Source organism: Procambarus clarkii, chromosome 67 (assembly GCF_040958095.1).
Source record: "Procambarus clarkii isolate CNS0578487 chromosome 67, FALCON_Pclarkii_2.0, whole genome shotgun sequence".
NCBI lineage: Eukaryota > Metazoa > Arthropoda > Malacostraca > Decapoda > Cambaridae > Procambarus > Procambarus clarkii.
In genome coordinates, this window is record NC_091216.1 from 24,041,672 (window position 1) to 24,068,403 (window position 26,732).

Sequence of the window (26,732 nt, forward strand, 5' to 3'; positions counted from 1 at the left end):
GTTCTCTGATTGTGCCTATGGCACCTCTGCTCTTCCAACAATACACTTGATGGGCTACCCATCTACCTTGTGCTCAGGCCGCTGACCCACACCCTGTGGTCTCACACACACACACACACACACACACACACACACACACACACACACACGCACACACACACACACACACACACACACACAACTGTGTGTGTGTGTGTGTGTGTGTGTGTGTGTGTGTGTGTGTGTGTGTGTGTGTGTGTGTGTGTGAGACCACAGGGTGTGGGTCAGCGGCCTGAGCACAAGGTAGATGGGTAGCCCATCAAGTGTATTGTTGGAAGAGCAGAGGTGCCATAGGCACAATCACACAACACACAACTGTGTGTGTGTGTGTGTGTGTGTGTGTGTGTGTGTGTGTGTGTGTGTGTGTGTGTGTAAAATATGGCAGGGGTGAGGTGGGCTACGTGCGGGAGTGGTCGGCTTCCACTCTGGTCAAGGCCTCCCCGCCGCCCCCTCCACTAGGGCTCTTTGGTGTGATTAGCATGTCAAGTGTGTCGTGGGGGGCGGTGGGGGGGGGAAGCTCCCCCCACCACCCCCCTTTCCCCACGCTCCTCCACCTGTACCTACCTAACCTGCACATGTCACTAATGTATATAATATATAATCTCCATCTCCCTAAGTATATGGAGATATATGCATACATTTATACAGGCCTAGGGTCTTACGGCCCAGTGATCAGCGTCTGCGATGCATAATCCTGGGACCTGGGTTCAGTTTGCGACTGAAACAAACAGTTGTACAGTTTTCATACATGAGGTGATACAGGAAGATGCTGGCATTTTTGCAGCACGACCAAGCAATATGTTGCCACGAGTGCCTGGGGTACCATGGTACTTTGTACACTGGTACCATGTAGGCACTGGTACCATGTACACTGGTACCCTGTAGGCACTGGTACCATGTACACTGGTACCCTGTAGGCTCTGGTACCATGTGGGCACTGGTACCATGTATACTGGTACCCCTGTAGGCACTAGTACCATGTAGGCACTGGTACCACTGGTAGCCAAGATCTTCAGCATAGTGCTGTGGGCCGGAGCTCCCGCAAGAATTACACACAGAAATCACAAGAGCGTGATGCATCAAATGAACCACTCAACACGAGCCGTGATGAGGGTTCGAATCTACGTCCGAGAGCATCCCAGACGCTGCCTTAATCGACTGAGCTACGACATGGTATAAGAACTGCAACCGGGAAATGAACTTGACCTACTACGGATTAAGGCGCGTCTGGGATCCTCTCAGACGTAGGTTCGAACTCTCGTCACGGCCCTTTTGGATTTGTTCTCCCGCAAGAATTATAAATAAATAAATAAATATGTTTATTCAGGTAAGGTACATACATACAAGTGATGTTACATTAATGGATTGATATATAGGTAGAGCTAGTACATACAATGCCTAAAGCCACTATTACGCAATGCGTTTCGGGCAAGAACACAATCGACTGTTCAATCGACAATCGAACACAATTCTACCAATAAGGCTGAAAGGAAAGCTCTACCGGCCGGCCGGCACTGTGACGAGCATTTGATATGAAGGTTTGGAGAATATCCTCAGGAAGAAGATGCTACGACATCTGGGCTTACGAAACCTGTATATCGTTCCTGAATCTTCGTCGCTACGTAGTCTTCCCGGCATGTATTGAACACTTTGAGCTCGGAAAAACTACGATGTCGTTAATAACATTAATAATAACGTTAGGTTAGGAAACTTCGAAGGTCGTAAATTGATGTGTAAACAAAACCGCCATGATCAACGTCTTGAAAGATGTACAGGTTTCGCAAGGAGATACGTGAGTGCTTGATGAATCTCGACCCTTGGAGAAGATGAAACTTATAACCGAGGATCTGGATTTAGAGCGGGAATGTCGTATCTAACGATCCTCATACTTTTTGTATATAATTTTAGGACACGGGGGGCCAAGGTACGACAGGGGTGGCCAGGGTACGACAGGGGTGGCCAGGGTACGACAGGGGTGGCCAGGGTACGACAGGGGTGGCCAGGGTACGACAGGGGTGGCCAGGGTACGACAGGGGTGGCCAGGGTACGACAGGGGTGGCCAGGGTACGACAGGGGTGGCCAGGGTACGACAGGGGCGGCCAGGGTACGACAGGGGTGACCAGGGTACGACAGGGGTGGCCAGGGTACGACAGGGGCGGCCAGGGTACGACAGGGGTGGCCAGGGTACGACAGGGGCGGCCAGGGTACGACAGGGGCGGCCAGGGTACGACAGGGGCGGCCAGGGTACGACAGGGGTGGCCAGGGTACGACAGGGGTGGCCAGGGTACGACAGGGGCGGCCAGGGTACGACAGGGGTGGCCAGGGTACGACAGGGGCGGCCAGGGTACGACAGGGGTGGCCAGGGTACGACAGGGGTGGCCAGGGTACGACACTGGTGGCCAGGGTACGACAGGGGTGGCCAGGGTACGACACTGGTGGCCAGGGTACGACAGGGGTGGCCAAGGTACGACACTAGTGGCCAAGGTACGACACTAGTGGCCAGGGTACGACAGGGGTGGCCAAGGTACGACACTGGTGGCCAGGGTACGACACTGGTGGCCAGGGTACGACACTGGTGGCCAGGGTACGACAGGGGTGGCCAAGGTACGACACTAGTGGCCAAGGTACGACACTGGTGGCCAGGGTACGACAGGGGTGGCCAAGGTACGACACTAGTGGCCAGGGTACGACACTAGTGGCCAAGGTACGACAGGGGTGGCCAGGGTACGACAGGGGTGCCCAGGGTACGACAGGGGTGGCCAGGGTACGACACTGGTGGCCAGGGTATGACACTGGTGGCCAGGGTACGACACTGGTGGCCAGGGTACGACACTGGTGGCCAGGGTACGACAGGGGTGACCAGGGTACGACAGGGGTGACCAGGGTACGACAGGGGTGGCCAGGGTACGACACTGGTGGCCAGGGTACGACAGGGGTGGCCAGGGTACGACACTGGTGGCCAGGGTACGACACTGGTGGCCAGGGTACGACACTGGTGGCCAGGGTACGACACTAGTGGCCAGGGTACGACACTAGTGGCCAGGGTACGACACTAGTGGCCAGGGTACGACAGGGGTGGCCAGGGTACGACAGGGGTGGCCTGGGTACGACAGGGGTGGCCAGGGTACGACACTGGTGGCCAGGGTACGACAGGATGGAGAAGCAAGCAGGTATTACAAGGAAGGTATTTGGCCTCCTACAGACAGGAAGCAGAGAAAGTGAGAGAGGAATGTTTACGACTCGCTCCTTGGACCCTTGACTGACCTACCCGGGCTGGCAAGCCTCGGTACACCTTGCCAGGATTTCGGGGCTCAACGTCCCCGTGGCCCGGTCCCCGACCAGGCCTTCTGGTTGCTGGACTGGTCAACCAGGCTGTTGGACGCGACTGCTCGCAGTCTGGTTTATCAGGTATCGTTGTTTTTAAGTTGTTTAAATTTCAGCTACTGGGAACTAAAAGTTCCAAGTAGCACGGGCTATGGTGAGCCCGTGATGGACTTACCTGGCACAGGAGCGGGGCTGAAAATTGATCAGGTATTCTTTGGAATTGTTTACCAAGTTCTCTGTTGAACACTGAGGGGTCGGCCAGTTATGCATGCCCCTTATGTGTAGCCAACCCGTTCTCGCACTTTCTTACAGTCAATATTGACTTATTAAATACGTGCGTATGTGACATACTAAACATATTAGTTTACCTTGAAAAACTTCATAGAAAACACCGACCTTACCTAACCTTCTTAGTATGTTAAGATAAGCATCTTATTGCTTCGTAATTAACAATTATTACTTAACCTATACCTATAATAGGTTAAGTAATAATTGTAATTACGAAGCAATAAGATGCTTATCTTAACATACTAAGAAGGTTAGGTAAGGTCGGTGTTTTCTATGAAGTTTTTCAAGGTAAACTAATATGTTAAGTATGTCACATATGCACGTATTTAATAAGTCAATATTGACTATACGAAAGTGCGAGAACGGGTTGGTGTAGCGGAAGCGTGTTGAACAGTCTCGGGCCTCTGATGTTGATAGAGTTCTCCCCCAGAGTACCTGTTGCACCTCTGCTCTTCAACGGGGTTATTTTGCACATCCTGCCATGCCTCCTGGTCTCATGTGATGTTATTTCTGTGTGCAGGTTTGGGACCAGAGCTTCTAATATTTTCCATGTATAAATTATTATGTATCTCTCCCGCCTGCGCTCAAGAGAATGCAGGTTTAGGGATTATTTTCTATAGTCCATTGAAGGACCTGATCTACATCTGATTGGAGGTTTGCTGTGTCCTCTATTCAGTATGGCAACATTTACAAATTAATCAAAACTAATGAGAAGGGCGAGGACTGAAGAGGATTGGAAGCTATTACAGAAGGATATGAACATGTTGCAGATCTGGACAGACAAGTGGCTATCAGAGTTCAAACCCAGCAAATGTAAAGTAATTTAAATAAGAATAGAAGAATGGGAACCATAAGGGCATTTCAGCAGAAGAGCGAGGTGGTTACAGGAAACAGTCACAGGAAAGGGTATGCACATTACATGGCTGTAATGCTAACTTCATGGCGTCAGAGACGCATTTCAAATAACTTGAGCACATTACAGGACACTCAACCATATAGAATGGCCTAGAACCCATACCATTTCAACCACAATAAATTTGGAAACGGCTGAAGATTTGCAAAATGTTTGCCACCAGAAATAAAGGCCCGGCTATGAAGACAGATTATGGGAGAGAAGAATCATTTGAGATATGATCAGAACGTACAAGATACCTGACGTGATATCCCGTTTTCTATCCGTGGTTGAAATTCTAACCAATGAAGTTAGGTTAAGTTCCCACAATTTAGTATATCAGATTAGTGACATTGTGAACGCCCGAGAGGACGGACTGCATAAACATCTCTGTTCGTAATTGGAACATCTCAACAAAGACATGTTTAGGAAATCAATCCAACAGAGGAACAAAAAAAGTGCTTAGTTTACATGTTGTTCCACCTTCACTTTTTGTCCAATATGAATGCCACTTGCCACTAAATAAAAACCATCAACCTGTAAGACAGACTTACAAAAAGTACATATACAAAAATAAGTTGAGTCAGGAAGCAGGAGTGACGGGTTGTAGTCCTGACCATAAGCTTCAAGGCTTCCTGACACTTCGGTGTGGTGGATGAATGTGCACTTGTTGCGCGGTGGTTGATGAAGATTAAGCCACCCAAAAGGTGGCACGGGCATGAATAGCCCGTAAGTGGTGCCCCTTTTGAGCCATTACCAGTATCAAGAGCTGATACTGGAGATCTGTGGAGGTGCGACTGCACCCTGCGTGACGGGAGATGTCTCCCATGAATGTGTCAATGATGAAGATTAAGCCACCCAAAAGGTGGCACGGGCATGAATAGCCCGTAAGTGGTGGCCCTTTTGAGCCATTACCAGTATCAATAGATGATACTGGTGATCTGTGGAGGTGCGACTGCACCCTGCATAACAGGAGATGTCTCCCATGAATGTGTCAATGATGAAGATTAAGCCACCCAAAAGGTGGCACGGGCATGAATAGCCCATAAGTGGTGGCCCTTTTGAGCCATCACCAGTATCAAGAGCTGATACTGGAGATCTGTGGAGGTGCGACTGCACCCTGCGTGACGGGAGATGTCTCCCGTGTTGCGCGGTGGGAACGCACATTAATAAATACAAAGATTGTATTACGGGTTCCAGATCTCTGTTGACCAGACCACACACTAGAAAATGAAGGGACGACGACGTTTCGGTCCGTCCTGGACCATTCTCAAGTCGATCCAGTTACTTTCCAGATCTCTGTCTGGAACCAGCTCCTACGGGTTCCAAGACAGATCGTCTCCGATTTGAGTGTTTATCTACAAGACTCGAGCACAATGTTTATGCGGTTCACGCAGCCGATTCACGAGTTGAAACTTACGATGTTTACAGAGCGGTTACGTGTCCGCTTGAGAGATCTTACCTCTTGCCGCGATCATGACGGTTTAGTCTGTTTTTACTGAACATTTTGAGCTCTGAAGCACTAAGTGATCGTCCATCCGCCCATAATTGTAATACATAATAACAAGGTTGAATGCAGGCGATGAGTCACAATAACGTGGCTGAAGTTTGTTGACCAATCCACACACTAGAAAATGAAGGGACGACGACGTTTCGGTCCGTCCTGGACCAATCTCAAGTCGATTTGTGAATGGTCCAGAACAAATTGACTTGAAAATGGTCCAGGACGGACCGAAACGTCATCGTCCCTTCATTTTCTAGTGTGTGAATTGGTAAACAACAAGGCTGAAGACGGTTTAGTAGCCATTAGGGGATCCTAAACTGTTTAGTAAATACAAACCAAGCCACCATGATTGAGGTCAGAGTTAAGATCTTGTAAGAAGACACGTAGGTGCTCTGTGAATACCAGTGGGAGCCTCGTCCTTCGCAGCCATTTTGAAAAACAGGATCCAGCAGAATGCCCGTACGTTCGCACCTTCTTTTTTTCCCCCACGCCACAAATAGCAGTCACGACACATCATGCAGCCTTGGGTATGGAGACCAGCTTGTTTTTATTATGGATTTGCCATGTTTTTGAGAGATGTCCTCGATGATTTAATGTCATGCAGGAGAGGATAGTAAGTATAACTTAGAACAATAGAATTACTGTCTACGCCTGTTATACAATAATCGGGGGAAAAAAAAGGTTACTGGAGCCAGATTCACGAAGCAGTTACGCAAGCACTTACGAACGTGTACATCTTTCTTCAATCTTTGACGGCTTTGGTTATATTTATTAAATAGTTTACAAGCATGTAAACTTCCCAATCAACTGTTGTTATTCTTATGAACAGCCTCCTGGTGCTTCGTAACTCATTAACTGTTTAACAAGTGTAAACAAAGCCACCAAAGATTGAGAAAAGATGTACAGGTTCGTAAGTGCTGGCGTAACTGCTTCGTGAATCTAGCCCCAGGATTGCAACCAGTCCTCAGGCTATGTTTATTTTATGCAGCGGCCGACCCCCAAGACACATTTTAGCATGATGTTCATTCAAAAACAGGAATTTTCTCAAATTATAAATTAATATGTTTATGTATTAGCATATTTAGTCGTAGGCTAGGTGTTTAGGCTCTGTTGGCAATTATTTGTGTATATAGTACGTGGGTGGAGCATTTACAGCGTTGTGAGTTCGAACAAAAGTCGTCAGCGAAGCACTTGTTCAAGAAGTGTTTGGAGGTCATCAGTTGAGTCTTATGTAAACGGCTTGAGAATGAATCGACTTGAGAATGGTCCAGGATCGACTTGAAGAATGGTCTTCAACAATCGACTTGAGAATGGTTCAGGACGGACCGAAACGTCGTCGTCCTTTCACCTTCTAGTGTGTGGTCTGGTCAACAAACTGGTTTTCATTCATAAACTGTGGGGTTTGGCGGGTGCATGGAATGAACTCTGGCCCTTGTTTATGAGGACGGGCTGGTTGATGATAATGGGCAAGGGTGTTGTTAGCGGCGACCTGAAGGCTCATGTTTCTATTGTGATACGTCATTTGCACATTTCTATTGCACATCGATTGATTTGGTGCATCCTGTTTGAAGCGTGGAGAAGCCAAATGGGAAATGTTTGAAAACTTCACTTCTCAGCCATTGTGCATGAACTGCAGCCAAAACTACACGATGGTGAATATCAGGATGCCTTACTCTTACTGTTGGGTAGATATTAACCTAGCCAGTCAATAGGACGGACGGACACACACACACACACACACACACACACACACACACACACACACACACACACACACACACACACACACACACACACACACACACACACAAAGCAAGGTTGTAATATAGCGCCCTAAAGCGTTGTGGTTGACGCCCTCACTCCCTCACCTTGCACCTGACGGTGACCCGAGTTCTAATCCTGGGTCAGATGCCACGATTCTACGGGCTCGCCATAGCCCGTGCTACATGGACACTTCGTTCTGAGTAGCTAAATCTGAAACAAGAAGAAGCCACGATTGGGCTCTATTCCTTCCCTGCTTCCCTCTTCCTCTCCTCAGCTCTCAAAAATATCAAAAGACATTTTGCTAAAAGGGACAAATCCTGTGAGGGGAAAATATAAGAGGTGATTGACCTAACCGGTTCCCATGGTACTGTGATAAGAGGTACGTGAAGTCTTACAAGATGTATGACACCTTATATACAACACCCAGACTCAGGCTCCATTTGAATGGGGTGAGAATAGCTTGAGCTACCTCATCCCTTTGTGTGTATTTTACCTCAATAAACTTATTTCAATTTCAATTTCAATTTCAGGCTCCACCAGTCTACACTCGCCTTGAATTCTGAAGCTACAAGGTGATCTGCTTGTTATAACTCAACACAAAAAGTTGTTTTGTACAACCAGATCACTGCGATAGGGTAAATGTTAATTTTAAAAATAGTGCTAGTCTATAGCGAGTGAATCTATAATTGAAACACTCAACTGTAATGGTAGTAGAAAACTCGTGATGCAAATAGAACACTATTATGCACATATTCAAGAGAGGGGGGAACATTGAATTCAATTTCTTTCAATTTCTTTATTATGCACCCCATACCCATCCCGTGGGCGGTGGTGTAAATGATTACAGAGGCACATAATCGGTTCAGGAACTGAACCCTCTAGTTTGTTTAGTTAAGCAAATAACAATCATTGAGCGGACTTGCTAGGTAGTGATGATCTGTGGGCGGGGTACTGACGTATAACAACGCCACTAATAATGATAACAGCAACAAAGTCATTATATTTATAGAAGTGGAGAGAGAATCAAGAGCTTCCCAGCCGACGGGTGATGCATATCCTGCACGTGATAAAAAGCCAAGCACTGTTCTAAGGTCAAATGTGAAGGGTCGACTTGACCTTAAGGGCTTAAGCATAGTAGTTTGAGCTCGGTCTTACCATGTGACAAGAGTACGATATATAATTCCCGATATCGGGAACAGGAAACCTGTATAATGACTTCTCCGAGGTCCTAAGCAAACTACTGACCAATGAACAAATCCACAAGGGCCGTGACGAGGATTCGAACCTGCGTCCGGGAGCATCCCAGACACTCCACCTCCAGGATGCAATCCACAACAATTATTTAACTCCATACTATTTTTGACTATTTACAGAGCTTATGATACCGTACAAAGTTACAACAGTCTACCTAAGGACTCAGTTTCTCATTAGTCCAAAATAGCGAACATAGGCAATGTTATGAAGGTGTATTTTAAAAAAGCGTCCAGTCTGTGTGTGGGATTATATTGGTTGAAATATGATGCCCCTAAACTCGACGCGGAGATTTATTTATTTATATATATATATATTTATTTATTTATTTATATACAAGAAGGTACATTGGGTTGAGAGAATACATAGCCTAGTATTTACAATCTTGTAAAGCCACTAGTACGCGCAGCGTTTCGGGCAGAAACGTACGAGATTGGTATTGTTATACTGTATCTTAATAGTTGATCCATATGAAAGTGTAGCTATCCACTCAAGTAGTTTAATTATATGATATGTACTCGACCTTACCTTGAGGTGGTTCCGGGGTTCAAGATCCCCCGCAGCCCGGTCCCTGACCAGGCCACATGGTTGATGGCTGCTCGTAGCCGGACGTATGAATCCCAGCCTGGTTGATCAGGTATCCCCTTGAACACTGAGGGGTCGGCCAGTTATGCCCCTTATGTGTAGTGGAAGCGTGCTGAACACTCTCGGGCCTCTGATGTTGATAAGAGTTCTCCCTCAGCGAACCTATTGCACCTCTGCTTTACACCGCGGGTATTCTGCACATCCTGCCATGCCTTCTAGTCTCATGTGATGTTATTTCGTTGTGGATTTGGGACCAGAGCTTCTAATATTTTCCATGTATAAATTATTATGTATCTCTCCCACCTGCGATACAGAGAATACAGATTTAGGCATTTTAGTCGATCCCAGTAATTTAAATGGTTTATTGAGTGGATTCTGGCAGTGAAGGATCTCTGTACGCTCTCCAGGTCATGCAATGTCTCCAGCTTTCACAAACCTTTTGTATGTTTGGTAAATAATGAATATACAAATTGTGAGGACAGGCATTGGGTAAGCTTAGGTTAGCTATTATTTGCTAAATTGCTCTCTTCCCCTCCCACCCTCTCTCTTGTACCTTTTTAATACACAGCGCTCTGGGGTCGTAAGTCCTAAGGGCCCCAGCTCGATCCCCGGTCAACGCAGAAACAAATGGGCAGTTTCTTTCACCCGATGCCTCTGTTCATCTAGCAGTAAATAGGTACCTGGTAGTTAAACATGTCTCACATCCTGGGAATGTGTGTTCGATAGAAATATGTAGTAGGGATAAGAGGGAAAAATAGGTCAGGGATTCAGAACATTAGACAAACGACGGTTAGAAAGGCGGGGTCCAAGAGCTAACAATTTGATCCTGCAGGGACAAATAACAAATACACACCCGTCCCTCTTTTTGAATACATTGCTAGAGGTGTCCCGATTGCTTAACCTCTCTTTAAATTGGGTAAAGTCTTGTCTCTCTCCTTTTATAACACCGCTACCCGAGCTTGTGTTTAGCACGACCTAGTTTTAATTGAACATCTGAGAAGCTGTAAGTCACTACTGTCATGGTGATGTGAAGCCCAGATGTAAGGAGCGCTGCTGGTGGGTGAAAGTGTGTTGGTGCGACCGTGGGAGGGAAGGGCAAATATATGGGTGTTGATCATAATAATATTAGTATTGATAAAATATACAAAGATGTTAGTGGGTATTTAGTACGTATAGTAATTGTATATTACATGACGCTACTAATAGATAAACATTAATTGGTTGGTTGATGCTTTAATTTTCACATAGTTTTTACTTGACAGTTTAGTGTTAATGGGATGTTTATACGGGTAAAAACACGCAGCTGCCGATGGACTTTATTATACTTTCAGAATGTGGTCAAGTGATTGGGAAGGAAAAGTATAGGTAGGGTTAGTGAAGATAGGTATAGTGGACCAAACTCACAAGTCAAGCCTGGCCTCGGGCCGGGCTTGGGGAGTAGATCTCCCAGAACCCTATCAACCAGGCATCAACCAGTGTTGGGGAACAAGTTGAGGGAAGTAGAAGGGAGGGTGATGGAGAGGTATATTAGGGCAAACGGGGCGGGGTGGGGGTAGGGAGTAATCATCAGGTTGGAGGGGATAATTAGGGGGGGGGGGGGTAGGGAGAAGAGACGAGGACAGCTTGTGCCGGGGAGTCCGTTAAAACCGTTAAAACCGTTAAGGACCGTTATGACGGTACCGGAGCACCATTAGCGTGCGGCGATGTAAGATTGCAGTTGTTCTCACTCTCTCAGGTGTGTCGCGGGTTTCTGTGTCACAACTACTGCTGTACCGCTTTCGCCGTATCTCGTGAGACGTGGTCCAGTGCCATCCCATTCTTCCCTCCAGGATTGTTTTATTCTTATAGTCCCGAGTTGTATCCTTTCTCCTGCCCGCGTCCTGCTGGTGCCGGCCTATAATAACTCTGGCCTTGAGGATGGCCAGGGATTTTGAGGGTACGTTAGTTAGTTTAGTAATTTATTATGCATCCCATACCCATCCCGTGGGCGGTGGTGGAGAGGGTTACAGAGGCGCACATGAGAGTTCAGGAACTGACCCCCACAGTTCGTTTACCTAAGCAAGTTTTTGGTCTTCGGGCGTGCCCGCGAAGTCTAAAACTATAATTATTGTGTATCTGTAATGCATTTTAATTTGTATTTTGTTGTGTTATACCAAGTTGGATAATGTTTGGGTTAATATAACATAACGATGTGTTTCAGGGTATGGCGTAACATGGCGGACGTTTTGGGCCCACGGGAGGATGTGCGCGGCACACCCGTGGGAGGTGATATTCTCCGTCATCACTACCACCGTGGCTATGATCTCCCTCGCTGACTGGTACAAGACGCCCAGCCTTCCTCGCACCCCTCAGGTACCTTATTACACAGCATCCCTCAGGCATCACCCCTTCCTCTCAGTTATTACACCGCATCCTTCAGGCATCACCCCTTCCTCTCAGGTATTACACAGCATCCCTCAGGCATCACCCCTTCCTCTCTGGTATTACACCGCATCCCTCAGGCATCACCCCTTCCTCTCAGTTACAAATAAAACGAGATTACTTTATGAATCAACAGTTATAAAACACATTATAGCCTCACTAAAATTAGTGCTACTTGGCCTTCCCGGCTTGGTGCCTTCTTTTGATAATTACTTACTAAAATTAACACTCATCCATAACCTAGGTAAATATGATAAGAGTAACAGCAGACCAGCCAGAGGAATATCCTTGCCAAAACAATAAAACACAATATGGTGTATCTGTATGAGTGGTTACATCTTCCTTCCCGGTCTTAGGTACATCCTCTTATCTCTAACTTTTGCATTAGATATTGTTAATGAACAGATCCTCTAATATGTTTCTTAATGGTGTTCGATCCCCAGTTCACTTGCTGGAGACCCACTAGGCTATTAGAAGTACATGCAACATTTTGTTTTACTGCAAACCCAGCATACGGAATAATGAGAGAAGGAAAGGCCTTATATTCATAAAATCCATGCGACCCACCAGTCATGGATCTATGAGGATATGTTAGCAAACAAGAAGCATTGGCGAACAAAAAAGAAGGTAGACATTAATGCGAGACAGTTTCATCTAAAATGGTATCTCAGCAGCAATGAACACTTGTGCAAAGAAAGTATAAAATGTGCGGTTGTTTGATAATTTTATTGGGGAGGAAAGTTGGAAGCAAAGGGCACAAAATAAAATCCGGGCGATACACCAGCGTCTTTCACAGATAATGGTGTAGATATTTGTGTTGGGTATGTTTATATTCAAATGGCTGAAATTGCTGATTTTCTGAAGTATTAAATTTTACGTTTGTTTAAACAAAAATTTAAGCAACCAGTATATGACATGAAAAGACTCCGGGGACGTTAAAACTATCTTATCAGGTACTATATTTAAGACGTGCGGCAGTAAGAGTGTTAAAGCCAGCGTTTTAATGTACCTTGGACAGTAGCATGTGCCCGCAACATCTCCGACTCCTGTGAAAGTTTTCGTGGCTTCATGTTTCTCAAACGCGTACTTTTGCGTAGCGTTATTACAGTGTAGAGACACGTGTGCCGTCACACGTCACTGGGGGTGATGGTGGTGGTCGCTCACGTTGCCCACCCCGCCAGCGTGTTGGTATGAATGAGTGATCTTCAGGCTCTGTAGCCTAGCTTGCCTCTAGGGGCCACACCATCGCCCGTCCTCCACACTCGGCCCTCGTATACCCCTTGAAGTTCTTGAACATCATCATGTACGCTCTTGACTTGGAGCAACACTCGTGCACAGCTCTCCACTATTACACTCTTGTTTGGGACACTCACGCACGCTACCCGTGCACCAACACATTACCTGCGTTCATCACCCCACACTCACTCTACCTGTGCGCATTACCACACACTCACTCTACCTGTGCGCTAACACTCACACACTCACTCCCTCTCTCACACACTCACTCCCTCTCTCTATCACACACTCACTCCCTCTCTCTATCACACACTCACTCCCTCTCTCTATCACACACTCACTCCCTCTCTCTATCACACACTCACTCCCTCTCTCTATCACACACTCACTCCCTCTCTCTATCACACACTCACTCCCTCTCTCACACACTCACTTCCACTCTCACACACTCACTCCCACTCTCACACACTCACTCTCTCACACACACTCACTCACACACACTCACTCTCACACACACTTACTCTCACACACACACACACACACACACACACACACACACACACACACACACACACACACACACACACACACACACACACACACACACACACACACACACACACACACACACACACACACACACACACACACACATTCTCTCTCAACCTGTGCTCATCACCACACACACTACCTGTGCTCATCACCACACACACTACCTGTGCTCATCACCACACACACTACCTGTGCTCATCACCACACACACTACCTGTGCTCATCACCACACACACTACCTGTGCTCATCACCACACACACTACCTGTGCTCATCACCACACACACTACCTGTGCTCATCACCACACACACTACCTGTGATCATCACCACACACACTACCTGTGCTCATCACCACACACACTACCTGTGCTCATCACCACACACACTACCTGTGCTCATCACCATACACACACTACCTGTGCTCATCACCACACACTGCCTGTGCTCATCACCACACACTGCCTGTGCTCATCACCATACACACACTACCTGTGCTCATCACCACACACTCTACCTGTGCTCATCACCACACACACACTACCTGTGCTCATCACCACACACACACTACCTGTGCTTGCCAACTCGCGCTCCCTTCTCATAAATTGTAAAGTTCTTTTCCTGTGCAGCTCTCCTCCTACTATAACACTGGGGTTCCTGTATGATGTAAAGCTGTCTCTGTAAAGATGGTAGTGCGAGTTTTCTCGCACTTATAATCTACTGCAGCTCCGAGACTATGGTCACGTCCTTGCACTGATGCAGACTTGTGTAATTGACATGCTTGTAACTCATGCCTGCAAACCTAACGCCCTTAGTGTGTCTCTCTCTGTATTCCTGATGCTAACAGAATTATATATATATAAATATACTGTATGTATAATATATATATAATATAAAATTCATTTTATATATATGTTGGCCTCTGTCTAGTGGCCGTGGGTGGGACAGAAAGGATGTGTGTGTGTGTTGTGTGTGTAAGTACACAACACTGTAGTGTGTGTGAAAGTGAAGGTGCATGTGTGTGTGTGGGTTGGGTGGGCACAGGCACAAGGGTATATACCTGCCACGGGGAAAATCCGTCTGTTGGTCTGACCTTGGCTTGCTACACCACAAATTATTGTACCCCCATTTCTCTGCCCTCTTATATGCCTTTCTCCTCTCCCATTTTCATCCTGCTGCTACTATTCTCATTCCTTTATCCTACTTAAGAATAATGGCAGCTGCAGAAGTTGCCATTAAATATTGGCCCAGAGCTCCAATATTTCCTTTCTAATTCTTTCCTGCTACTTTTGTATCATCCTTTTATTCCCTGCTTTCATTCTTATTCCTTCTCTGCCACTTATCTCTTATATTCCTTCCTCTTCTCTCACATCATGTTCCTGCTTTGTTTCCCCCCCTCCCGTTTCTCATTTTTTTCGTCCAGCTGGGCTCCCCCTCTACATATGTATACAGTACTGTAGTGGCCTCGATGGATACAGAAAGCTGGTTGGCTGCTTGTCAATTAATGGTCTTTTCACTTCTCATAAATTATTCATGAGGATTTTTCCAGTTGAATTTAGAAGTGGAGTATTATCTTGGGATTTAGTTGTCTAAGAACCTCCTTTCTAAATTCCTATCTGGTTAATTATTTTTCTCTTCTGGCAACTACCACAGAGCAACTACCATTCAAAGCTTTGGTTATTCTTGCATATGATGTAGTGAGGGGGGAGTGGCTATCTTGAGCTGATTTCAGGGCTTAGTGTCCCCACGGCCCAGTCCTCGACCAAGCCTCCCCCCCCCCCCCAGGAAGCAGCCCATAGCAGCTGTCTAACTCCCAGGTACCTATTTACTGCTAGGTAACAGGGGCATCAGGGTGAAAGAAACATTTTGCCCATTTGTCTCCGCCTCCACCGGGGATCGAACCCAGAACCTCAGGACTAGGAATCTGAAGCGTTGTCCACCCAGCTGTTAGGTGCCCTTCACAGATGTGATTTTCCATGGTCAGGGAGATGAAACATTTCAGGCTTATCAAGGTCCCTCATGGTTAACTTCAACTAACCGTTCCAAGGATGCAACCCACAACACAAGTTTCTCCAACTCCTACCTGGGTACCTATTTACTGCTAGAGGTGAACAGATGCATGAGGTGTATGGAAATATTGTTAAATGTCTTGCCCTGCTTGGAAATTGATATGGGGATCATTTGGTTATCACCTGTCCTACCGACATATTTTAGTAATATTGTTTGCAAGAGTGAGATTGGATTTACTATAATTTAACTTGCCTAGTTAATGAACTAATTAGAAGCCACATACTGTAAAATATTGTACACTGAAAATTTATATTACTTGCAGATTTAAAAATTGTTGTCATGACTATAACATGTGCTCTAACTACACGTACACCAGGGTTCAAGTCTTGTGTGAGCCCAGCATGCGACTGTAACACTACCGACCACCACTATTCACATCATGGGCGTGGAGTATAATAAACTTGTTAAGCTAAAACTGAGCGCAGATAAAAGAAAAACCATTCTTACAAATAGAACAAAATGTGATTGGTGTTTGTGTGGTGATTGTTGTTGGCCTGGTTAATTGTTATTTAGCTATGGTGACTAGTTTGTCTGTGGTTTTTGTGTACAGTACTTTTGATCATTGTTGACAATCTGTGATGATTGCTATTCAACAGTTGTGATTGCTATTTACTAGTACTTCCCTATTTGTGTAGATCTGTCTGTTGCCATGAGGTGCGAGATCTAAGGCCTTGCTTCTTCGCTACTGTATTGGGTACTTGATGTGCTCTTTCCTCTTAATGTTCTAGTGTTCATCATGTTTAATTTTAACCCCCAAGTTTCCATTAGGAGGAATAAGAAATTAAAATTTAATTTAAAGACTTTAAAAACAAAAATTTGTAAATTGTAAGATTAAGGAGCATTTATTAAGGTAGTCTGGTTTCATAAATGACAATTCATTAGCAGCACTTTGCACATGGTTGCATCAAGTGGTAGGGTCCTGCCTACCTGATGGGCAGGACCTTACCTGTTCTGGTAGGTGTGACAGTGCTGGTTTTTAATTTTTACTCTTATTTTGTTAGGTTCTGATGCATCCTCATCCCATGAAAGGGCTAAATAGTAGTGATGATCAATTTTGGGAAAGCAAATGAAGTCATGAAGTAGCTTACAGCTACCACATTTACTGAAATATGAAATCTCTTGTTTGTGTGCATACAATGTGTGTTTTTTAATGACACAATTAAATAAAGGTTGTTAATTTCTTTTGGCAGGAGTACCAGGGTCTAGATGTTGTGGTGATGACTGTTTTACGATGCTCAGCACTACTCTACACCTACCACCAGTTCCGTAACCTGCATAGGATTGGCTCCAAGTACATTGTGGGTATGTGCTGCCATGTCTTTGGGTGGTAATGCTGTATTATCTCAGTTGCATCAATAAGATCTTCTCACTTATTTAACTATTTTCATAATTCAAGTGTTACTCGAATTGAACATTACTGGCCTGTGCTTCTCAGTGTCTTAGTACTTATTTTAAAGTATACAAATTAGCTGCAGTATGCATAATGGGGTTTAGATTGATGGGCAGATAACCTCATGGAAAGATAAAATGGAGGATTATGTGTGGAAAGTGGTGTTGTGATAGTAAATTTAGGAAAGACAGGTTAAGAGCTTGCTAAGGTAGAGTTGTTTGGAGGCCTCTTTAATTTGCTCACTGTAATGGGGAAGAATAGGGCATCTGGTGTATAGTTTTACATTGTCACCAAATGCCAAGAAGATCATGGCTTGCAGCTCTTGTGGCATATTTCATATCTGTTGCTGTGGCTTTTAATGATAGTGTTTTCTTTCATATGAGATCTGTTATGTAGGTGTGTAGGGTAGAAATGCCACACCTGTCAATGGTTATGGACCTGTGTGACATTATCTGTTATTCAGAGAGGAAGTATTGTTGTATGTAAAGCTATATATTGTGTGCCTATAAAATGTGTTACTTTTAAGAACTTATGAAAAATTCAAGAAATGTTAAGATATTTAGTATTTAAGTATGTAAACTTTACAACTAATGCAGTACCGTATTGCTTTAAAAGTTAATAGACTTTAGAATAACAATAATTCAATAGCATTCAGTTGTCTAATATATAAATATTTTATGTGGTTGGTCTGAAAATAATTATGCTTTACAGGGATTGCTGGACTCTTTGTTGTATTTTCAAGCTTTGTGTTTAGCTGTTCTGTCATTAAACTGTTGGATAGTGATGCCTCTGATCTCAAGTGAGTATAATTATTATTTTGTTTTTTATTTATGTATACAAGAAGGTACATTGAATTTATGCGAGTACATAGCATTGATGTTTTACATTCTTAAAAAACCAAGAATTGCCAGAGGGAAGACCTGTCACTTCAAGAAAGCATATTCATTCTATTTACTATTGTTTGTTTAATAATGTAAACAAAAAATATATTTTTTTATCTGCTTAATAAATGTTTGCAATTTCAGAGATGCATTGTTTTTCTTCCTGCTTCTGGTGGACCTTAGTAGAGCTAGCCTTCTGGCTCAGTTTGCCTTGTCATCCTCCAGTCAGGTTGAAGTATACACAAACATTGCATATGGTATGGCTCGTCTTGGACCATCTCTCACTCTTGACACCATTGTTGAGGCCCTGGTCATTGGTGCTGGCACACTTTCAGGTACGTACAGATGTTATTACAAGTAGGTAGGTTATTCAGGAACGTACAAGTGTTATTACAAGTTGGTAGGTTATTCAGGGTCATACAAGTGTTTTTACAATTTGGTAGGTTATTCAGGAACGTACAAGTGTTATTAAACGTTGGTAGGTTATTCAGGTATGTACAAGTGTTATTACAAGTAGGTAGGTTATTCGGGTACGTACAAGTGACACACTTTTACGTGTTGTAACTAGGGTATAAGAAGAGATGCACAGAACAACGTAATTATGTTTTACATTCTTGTTTGATTTAATTTTATTGATTTGAAAATGGTTATAAGCAGAATGATTCATCATTTACCATGGAAACAATGTAACAGGATTAGCCCTGAAGAATTCTAGTGCAAAATGTTTTTCAGATTAAATTCCTTTGTAGCTGTTTCCATTACAGATGAGTGCTTTATCCAAGTTACTTTATAAATTAAAATTTATTCAAGGATCATACACAAATGTTGCTTCTTATTTGTGTAATTTGATATAAGATAAAGTTGAACTTCATAGGCCACAAGGATTTATGTGAATACGGTACAGTATTTGTACAATGAAAGGCTACAAGCACTGTCATTATTATTTACAGGTGTGAGCCGTCTGGAGCAGATGTGCGCATTTGCCTGCATGTCTATTGTTGTGAACTACATTGTCTTCATGACGTTCTTCCCCGCCTGCCTCTCTCTTGTCCTTGAGGTGAGAAGGGATTGAGGCTGAGCCACAGGTGTTGGGAGAAACCATCATTTACAGCTTAGTGCAAATATGACAGAGTATGGGAATGTTGAAAGGTATAAATGCCCTTGGTACAATAGCTGTGAGGTTTTTGTTTGTTTGATGAGAAAAGCTTGTACAGAGTCTAAGAATTGTCCAAATGTTTCAGCTGTCAAACAGATGCTCCTCTGGACAACCTCCATGGCAGATGGCAACTCTGGCTCGTGCCATGGTCGAGGAAGAAAAGCCAAATCCTGTTGTCCAGCGAGTCAAGGTACTTACTTTCAAACGCACGTTTACAGGATGCTGTTAAACTTCATTTGATTTATTTAATGAACAAGAGTCAATGTTAGCAGTTCGTTAAGAGAGAGAGTAGATGATTTAAGTTAATTTTTTTTTGTAATTGTGCAGAATACTTTACAATTGTGCTACGAAATAGCCTGCCATCACATTTCGTGGGATGGCAGACTATTTCATTCTGTTTTTCTCACTGACTAAAACATATTGACGTGATGATGTCTACCAAATGCATTTTTTATATTGCTACATCTTGTCTCAACAGGTGATCATGTCTGCTGGGCTCCTGCTAGTTCATGGCATCACCCGTTGGTCACTCTCCCTGACGTCAAATACTGTTACAATGTTGGAATCAAGTGCTTCTTTCAATTCCTCTACTGATCCACATGTTATTGTCAGGTTTGTATTAAGTTCTCATGTTAGGGGGAAATAAGAAGCCTAAATATCAATATGGAACAATTTTTATGTAAGAATGTATGTTCAGTCACTGTCCAAATGTTCAGTCCACTGTCCAAATGTTCAGTCCACTGTCCAAATGTTCAGTCCACTGTCCACTGGGTTACAGTTTTTATATGGTACAATTTACTGATCATTAACAGCAGCAAATTCTGCTGGTGCTTACTGTCACTCAGTACCTGGACTTAATTTAATGCTCATCTTTGATATTGGGATCATTTTGAATACATTTCATTAAACAGCCAGAAGTCAGGCCTATCACAACTTTCACAAAATCTAAACAAATCATTAAATATTCATGGAGTGAAGCAGTGGATGATCTACTGACATCAGACCTTGGCAACAAGATCACTAGAAACAGTTATTTTTGTAGATTTGGGCCAAATTGGTATCGCTAAATATTATTAAACTAATTACTTAACCTCATTTGATTGTATGATTGATGTGATTGGTCAGTAACATTAGTATACAAGTTGTATTGGTTTTGACATATCCTTCCACATACATACCAGTACAATTTATCATTAGAAGCAAGGAATAGAAAACAAAAGAAACCCCTATCCGAGTTAAGTTTTGTGTAGCTATTGTAACGTGTTCTTTTGAGCATATTTCAAGGTGACAGATAACATTGTTACCCAGATATAATGTGTATTTCTAAAAGCAGCAGAAAGCATTGTTTCTTGTTCAGAAATAACTACTGGTCAGATTGAATCAGGGTTAGCATGAAAGGGCATTGCACTCTGGGTGTGTTTTTTTGTTACCTATTGTGTAGCAAATGTGTATATTTGGCTTTGCTTTCTCGCTACCTTTGTGGTGGAAATAGATAGGGTGGAATCCATATGTACCAGAAAGCATTTAAAAAGATGGCCTCAACACTGAACATACTTAGTATCTAGCTAGTGGTGGTGACACTTGCACGACCAACTCTGAGGTGCAGAGTTATACCCTATAGGCTCCTCCATCCAAATATTGTTAATATATGTACAATATTGTAACAGCTCTCAGAAAAAGAAGATTGAGTTTATTGCATTAATGTGTATATCACACATTATGATGTGCATGTGTGTGTGTGTAAAATGCAAAATGAAATGTGTTAAAAAGAAATTATTTAAGTTTTGTTGTCGCCAGGTTGCTGGATGCAGGACTGGACCACATTGTGTTTACGGTGATTCTTGTTGCCCTGATTGTCAAATACGTGCTGTTTGAGTCACAAGGTCAGTTAGAGGAAAATCTCATCAATGATAGTCTTCAGACCTCTCAGGATTCCCTCGATAGCTCTGGTCTCTCTGGCAAAGGTAAGTGCATCAAGGTTTTATTTTTTATTTTTTTTTATTTTTGTTAAAAAGGGCAAAAATGTTTAATTACTTCAGAATATGAGAGTAGTGGTGGAAATAAGTACAAAGAAGTGATGTGGATTTAGAACTTTGGTTATTGTAGTGTGAACCTATGTCCAGGTAGAGTAGGGTGGGCACATATGTACAATATTTGCTTTGAAGGATTATTATAAATGTTACTTGGTCTTTTAAATTGGGAATAAACATAAGATAAATTATGATAATATAAGTGGAATTAACTGGCTGATAAGATGGGTTCCTGTAGGTTTGTTACTGTTTGTCTTGAGAAGGCCCTTTGGTGTTGTTGAGGCCTCTAACAGAAAGAGGGAGGTGGGAAGTGGGAAAGAGGGAGACTATAGTGGGAAGACTATAGTCTTTGCATGCAATAACAAGAAAAAACTCATAGTTTTCTTGTAGATTTCCATCATTACACATGTGTTTGTTGCCATATGTATGTATTTGTTTAATATATATATATATACAGTGTTAGAAAAAATATTTGAATGCATCGTCATATTGCAGATTGCTATGTATTATAAGACTTGAATAATCCAACAATTATCATATTCTCCATATAATATTATCCTTATCTTAAGCTTGGTATCACATCTTTCTTATTTCTGTTTACTCACTTTTCTTATAAATTATGGTAGTTATTTTCACATTCTTACTCTTAAATACAAACACATGGCAGTTACGTCACACATGTTACTGTATATAGAAAACAACGTGCATGGTTATACAGCAAATGTCTCGAGCCCGGCAGAAATGTTATTGACATATAAACATGAAGTGTTTAATGAATGTTTTAAGGAAACATGATTTTGCCTGCATCACCTTGCTTTGACTATTGTAAGATGGTGGCTTAGTATAGAAAATAGTTACACAATAAATTTATTATTTTATTACTGAAAAGTACCCAGACAGTACTAGTACATTTCAGTAACCTTGAAGACTTATGGTAAGTTATACATCACCTATAAACTAGATTATAGGTAGAAACAAACCACATACAGAACTTTCCCAAGTAGTATACAGTTGTCATAGTATACAGTTTCTTGTGTATCCGGGGTAATTGGTTCCAGAGGTGTCTTGGTATGTATTAATGTTGTTTATATACTATATGTATGGAGACAGTAAATATAAACTATTCTCTTAGCAGTATGAATGTACTGTAAATATAATGCATTTATGTGAATGGTTCTGTGTACAGTATGCATGTGTGAAAATACATGTATACAATATGTGTGAAGATAACTGTATACTGTATAAATATTGAGACAAATGCCAGTCACAGCTTCAAGAGCATGTATGACAGTATTGGAGGGTGGGGAGTTATAAATGCACCAGACACAATAAGTGAGGCAGGGCTGTAGAGCTGGAGCTTTCTCTCTGTAGCGACAACTGGGTAAGCCCCCCCTTGTGTAAACATGTGCACTACATGTATGAACAAAAGCAGAACCAGTACATAAATGCAGAAAAATAGGCTTTCAGGAAAAAAGTCGATGCATATACATTTCTAGAGTTAACAATATTAGTATTTAACCCTGTACTGCATAATTAGATTTCAGTTGAGTGATTAATTTGGAAGAAGTGTATCTTGAACATTGGAAGTGAGGGAAGCTTATTTCAAGATGGCTTGGACGTCATTAATTATAAGTCATGTGTACCGAACACTTCCTTTCTATCAGAAGGAAAGATTATTGCATGGAATTGATTTTTGCACTTTGGTTTGAAGAGTTTGCAAACAGGACTGCTGCCAACCACTGCTCACCAGCAGCTAAATAATAATAGTACAATACTATTTTTTGTTTAACTAGGTGCAAAATCCTCCCACCCATTGACCATTCACATTGTCTTAACTCAGCGTGAGAAGTCTCAAGCTCTCCTGGATGTAACTCGGTGTAGCAGATATCACTGTTCAAGCCTTGAGAGTTGCTCACAACTAGTTCAATTAATAAATTTCCAGAATTGGCTATAACCACTGTCTTGGATAATCATGACTTGGCTGTACATTCATGGGTTCATTGTAAACAAAGATTTAGTTATCTAGGAAGATTTACTTTCTGTACAACTTATTGCCATCATCTAATTTCTACCATTCATAGAGTGGGAGGAGACACTTACCTTAAAAGACGTTCAAAACTGTTACCATAGAACTAGCAAAATATCCACACCAGTATCTTTGCGGTTTCATCAGCAAATTAATTGTTAAGTCATTATTCATTTGTACCTGTAAAATTACTTGCTCTTGAATCTTTTCATTATACCACTTTTCATGCATTATTCATGTCTAGCATATTTCTTAAGTTATTCAAATGATTTACGAGTTCAGTCATTAAATAAAATATTCTTCTTGGCAGGAATTTTGCGCCAGCGCACTAGAACCCACACTGTCAGTTTTACTAGCCAGTGGGAGGAGGCTGCAATGGCAGTTTCTAAGGAGGATCGTAGCACACAGACAGAAACCTTCAGGAATCATCTTAACGAGCACTGGGATGAGGATGAGGACAAGCCTCCTAGACCAATAGAGGAGTGTGTAGCTGTGATGAACTCCGAGGTAGGTCCCTTTGCATTGTATTCAGTATCAAAGGTAATATTAGGTACATCATGAAATAATAAGTTGCACTTTGTGCTGTGCCTCCTGTAATTATGTAATTTATTTTGTATTTAAGCATAAAAACATTCAGAATCTTGCTAAACGTTTTTGTTACTGTCTATTTTAATGTGCGTATATCATCACTATTACTGTATCTGTCAAAGTTCCTGATGCTATCTCTATTTAATATATAGACATCCTTGTATAAAGTTTCTCTCAGTACTATAAACTATATTATTAATTTGTTACTTTAATTCAGATTTTTCAGTCTTTGGCTTAGTCTTCATCTGCTCTTTAACAATCACACAAATGTATAATGTGTATCCATCCTCTTTTTACACAAATATTACTTCACTTACTTAATTTTGTAGATAGTTATCTTGAGATCTTGAGAGGATTTCGGGGCTTAGCGTCCCCAGTCCTTGACCAGGCCTCCTGGTCAAGGAGTTATGTGACAATATATTAACAAAATACTTTTGATCTCCTTTAATTTGATACATATATATATATACCTTTCAATTGTTTTGTTTACTCCATTATTTTGGGGCTATAGTTCCTTGATAGTAGATTTGGGAATTTACATTTTTTCTTGTTTGCAAAGATGGACTTGATGTCAAACTGAGTACTTGATACAACACTCTTGGTCTATGTAGCTTCTGGCTGACAGTATTTGTGCTTTATATTTTAATAGGTTTTATCTAATTAGTATCATGTGTGTTGCTTGGGATTTTTACCCTGATTCTTGGGATTATGTTGGATTTTGTCATATTTAATCTAAGATTTGATGGAAGGGGACAATCATTGTTTTCTCTCAGCATATCAGTCATTCTTGAACACATCATATGATGTATTTTATTGTTTGAGATCTGATTTTTCATAGATGGACTAATCATAAGTTCTGAACAATATATTGAGTAAGTTTGTAGGCGATGAGTCACAGTAATGTGGCTGAAGTATGTTGACCAGACCACACACTAGAAGGTGAAGGGACGACAACGTTTCGGTCCATCCTGGACCATTCTCAAGTTGATTGTGTATTCCTGGACACAGCAGAATCGACTTGAGAATGGTCCAGGACTGACTGAAACTATCGTCGTCCCTTCATCTTCTAGTGTGTGGTCTGGTCAACATTGAGTAAGTTTCTTCTAAATTAATTAATATTTCAAACATAAGCAACTTGCATTGTGAAATGTGCTTTTTTTTTCCTTCTAGTGTTTGTCAGTCACCACATCTTGATGAACCAAGTTGCTGCTCTCACTTTTGTTTTCCCTAAAAATACTGCATCTGGATATCATTTTCAATGTTTGTTTACACAACTTTCCTTCTTACACAATGATATTCCTGTTATATTTTTGCATCCCTTCTTGTAATGACATAAATAAAAACACATTAAAGAGTGGCAGTCATTTTAACAGTATCCTGACCGCATAAAAATATTCAAATGTGGTTTCATTCGTCTGGTTATCCCATCTTTTTTATGATCGGAATAATATTTTTAAAAGTGTCATTTTAGGTATCTTTATTCTTTATAATCCATTATACCAATTTATTGTCCAATGAATATTTACTTTATATTACATTTTATTTGAATTGTGATCATTTCTTTTTAATAGGCAGGGGTCAAATCTTTAACAAACCAAGAAATTGTGAAAATGGTGGAGAAGAAACATGTTCCAAGCTACAAATTAGAGACGATTTTGGGTAGTCCATTGAGAGCTGTTGGTATTCGTAGAACAGTGGTGGCACCGCACACAGCCAACCACCGCTCCATGGATGCTCTGCCATATGACCACTATGATTACTCCAAGGTCAGAAAAATGTTTGCAAATTGTTAGGATATTAATATTGGCATTATCATAGTTGATAACTTTAGTTGATAGAGAAATTGGAAAGGTACAGTATTTGATAAAACAATATTAATATCAGATAACATGTTTTTAAGCACTTTGAAAACATAATTTTGGGTTGTAAATTTTAGTTTTTGTAATGAATTAAAAGCAAATTTTAAAGTTTAATTTCTGTTACAAAGGTAATCCCTTGAAGAGAACAATTACTGTTTAAATATCACCACAACATTTAATTTACACATCTTTGTTGCCCACCTTTTAAGATAATTCTTCAATAAACGAGCATGGAACTTTTATTTTCTGAGTTAATGTCCCTAAAATGCTCTGAGTCAAAACATTTATGGTTTACCCATGATTCCTAACTTCCACCAAGCTCTTATAAATTAAATCCTATCATGACAAGTTTCCTGGAACCCCCTGCTAGTGCTAGTATGGCTATCAGCCAAGCACATTCATTGGGGGTCAAAATATACAGAGGCACACCCCAGAAAACTGGACACGGCAGAATGAGGCCCCATACTAGATACGATTTCCATACCCCTTTCTCCAACCATGAGGTATATAACCATAAAGAAAATGAGGTATATAACCATAAAGAAAATGAGGTATATAACCATAAAGCATTGAAGCCAAACCAACAAAACTGGATGACACCTGTCAGGTAGGAGGCCATCCATGAGAAAAGTGTACTCAGCAAACCCTACATCTAAGATAACGGCTAAAGCAGGTACAGCCAGAGACTCGATAAAATGAAGACAAAAGCCAGTCGCTTCAACACATCTCAAGCGATCACCCAGCTAAAGATGTTGGCAACACTCGTCCAAATATGATTCCGTGCAGAAACTGGTCATGTATGGTGGAAGCAAACAAGCCCAGTACCAAGGCTTCAGCCTATAAACAAAGTAATAAAAGCACTGCCAAGGTAGTGACCCA

General features: G+C 42.2%; 1 protein-coding gene across 4 annotated transcripts in view; it reads left to right on the forward strand.

The window, feature by feature from the left end:
• Positions 1–26,732, forward strand: part of Hmgcr (HMG coenzyme A reductase) — a 75,523-nt gene that overhangs the window by 34,828 nt on the left and 13,963 nt on the right. For 2 of the 4 annotated variants that reach the window (XM_045757547.2, XM_045757548.2), the window contains exons 2-11: positions 11,848–11,999; positions 17,114–17,225; positions 18,025–18,112; positions 18,339–18,529; positions 19,145–19,251; positions 19,436–19,540; positions 19,829–19,962; positions 21,148–21,314; positions 23,717–23,913; positions 25,566–25,760. In XM_045757547.2, coding sequence (XP_045613503.2) covers positions 11,848–11,999; positions 17,114–17,225; positions 18,025–18,112; positions 18,339–18,529; positions 19,145–19,251; positions 19,436–19,540; positions 19,829–19,962; positions 21,148–21,314; positions 23,717–23,913; positions 25,566–25,760 — 1,448 coding nt within the window. Of the gene's footprint in view, positions 1–3,241; positions 3,448–6,308; positions 8,447–11,847; positions 12,000–17,113; positions 17,226–18,024; positions 18,113–18,338; positions 18,530–19,144; positions 19,252–19,435; positions 19,541–19,828; positions 19,963–21,147; positions 21,315–23,716; positions 23,914–25,565; positions 25,761–26,732 lie in introns of those variants that run through there. The other 2 variants (XM_069310470.1, XM_045757549.2) reach the window with 2 other exon arrangements.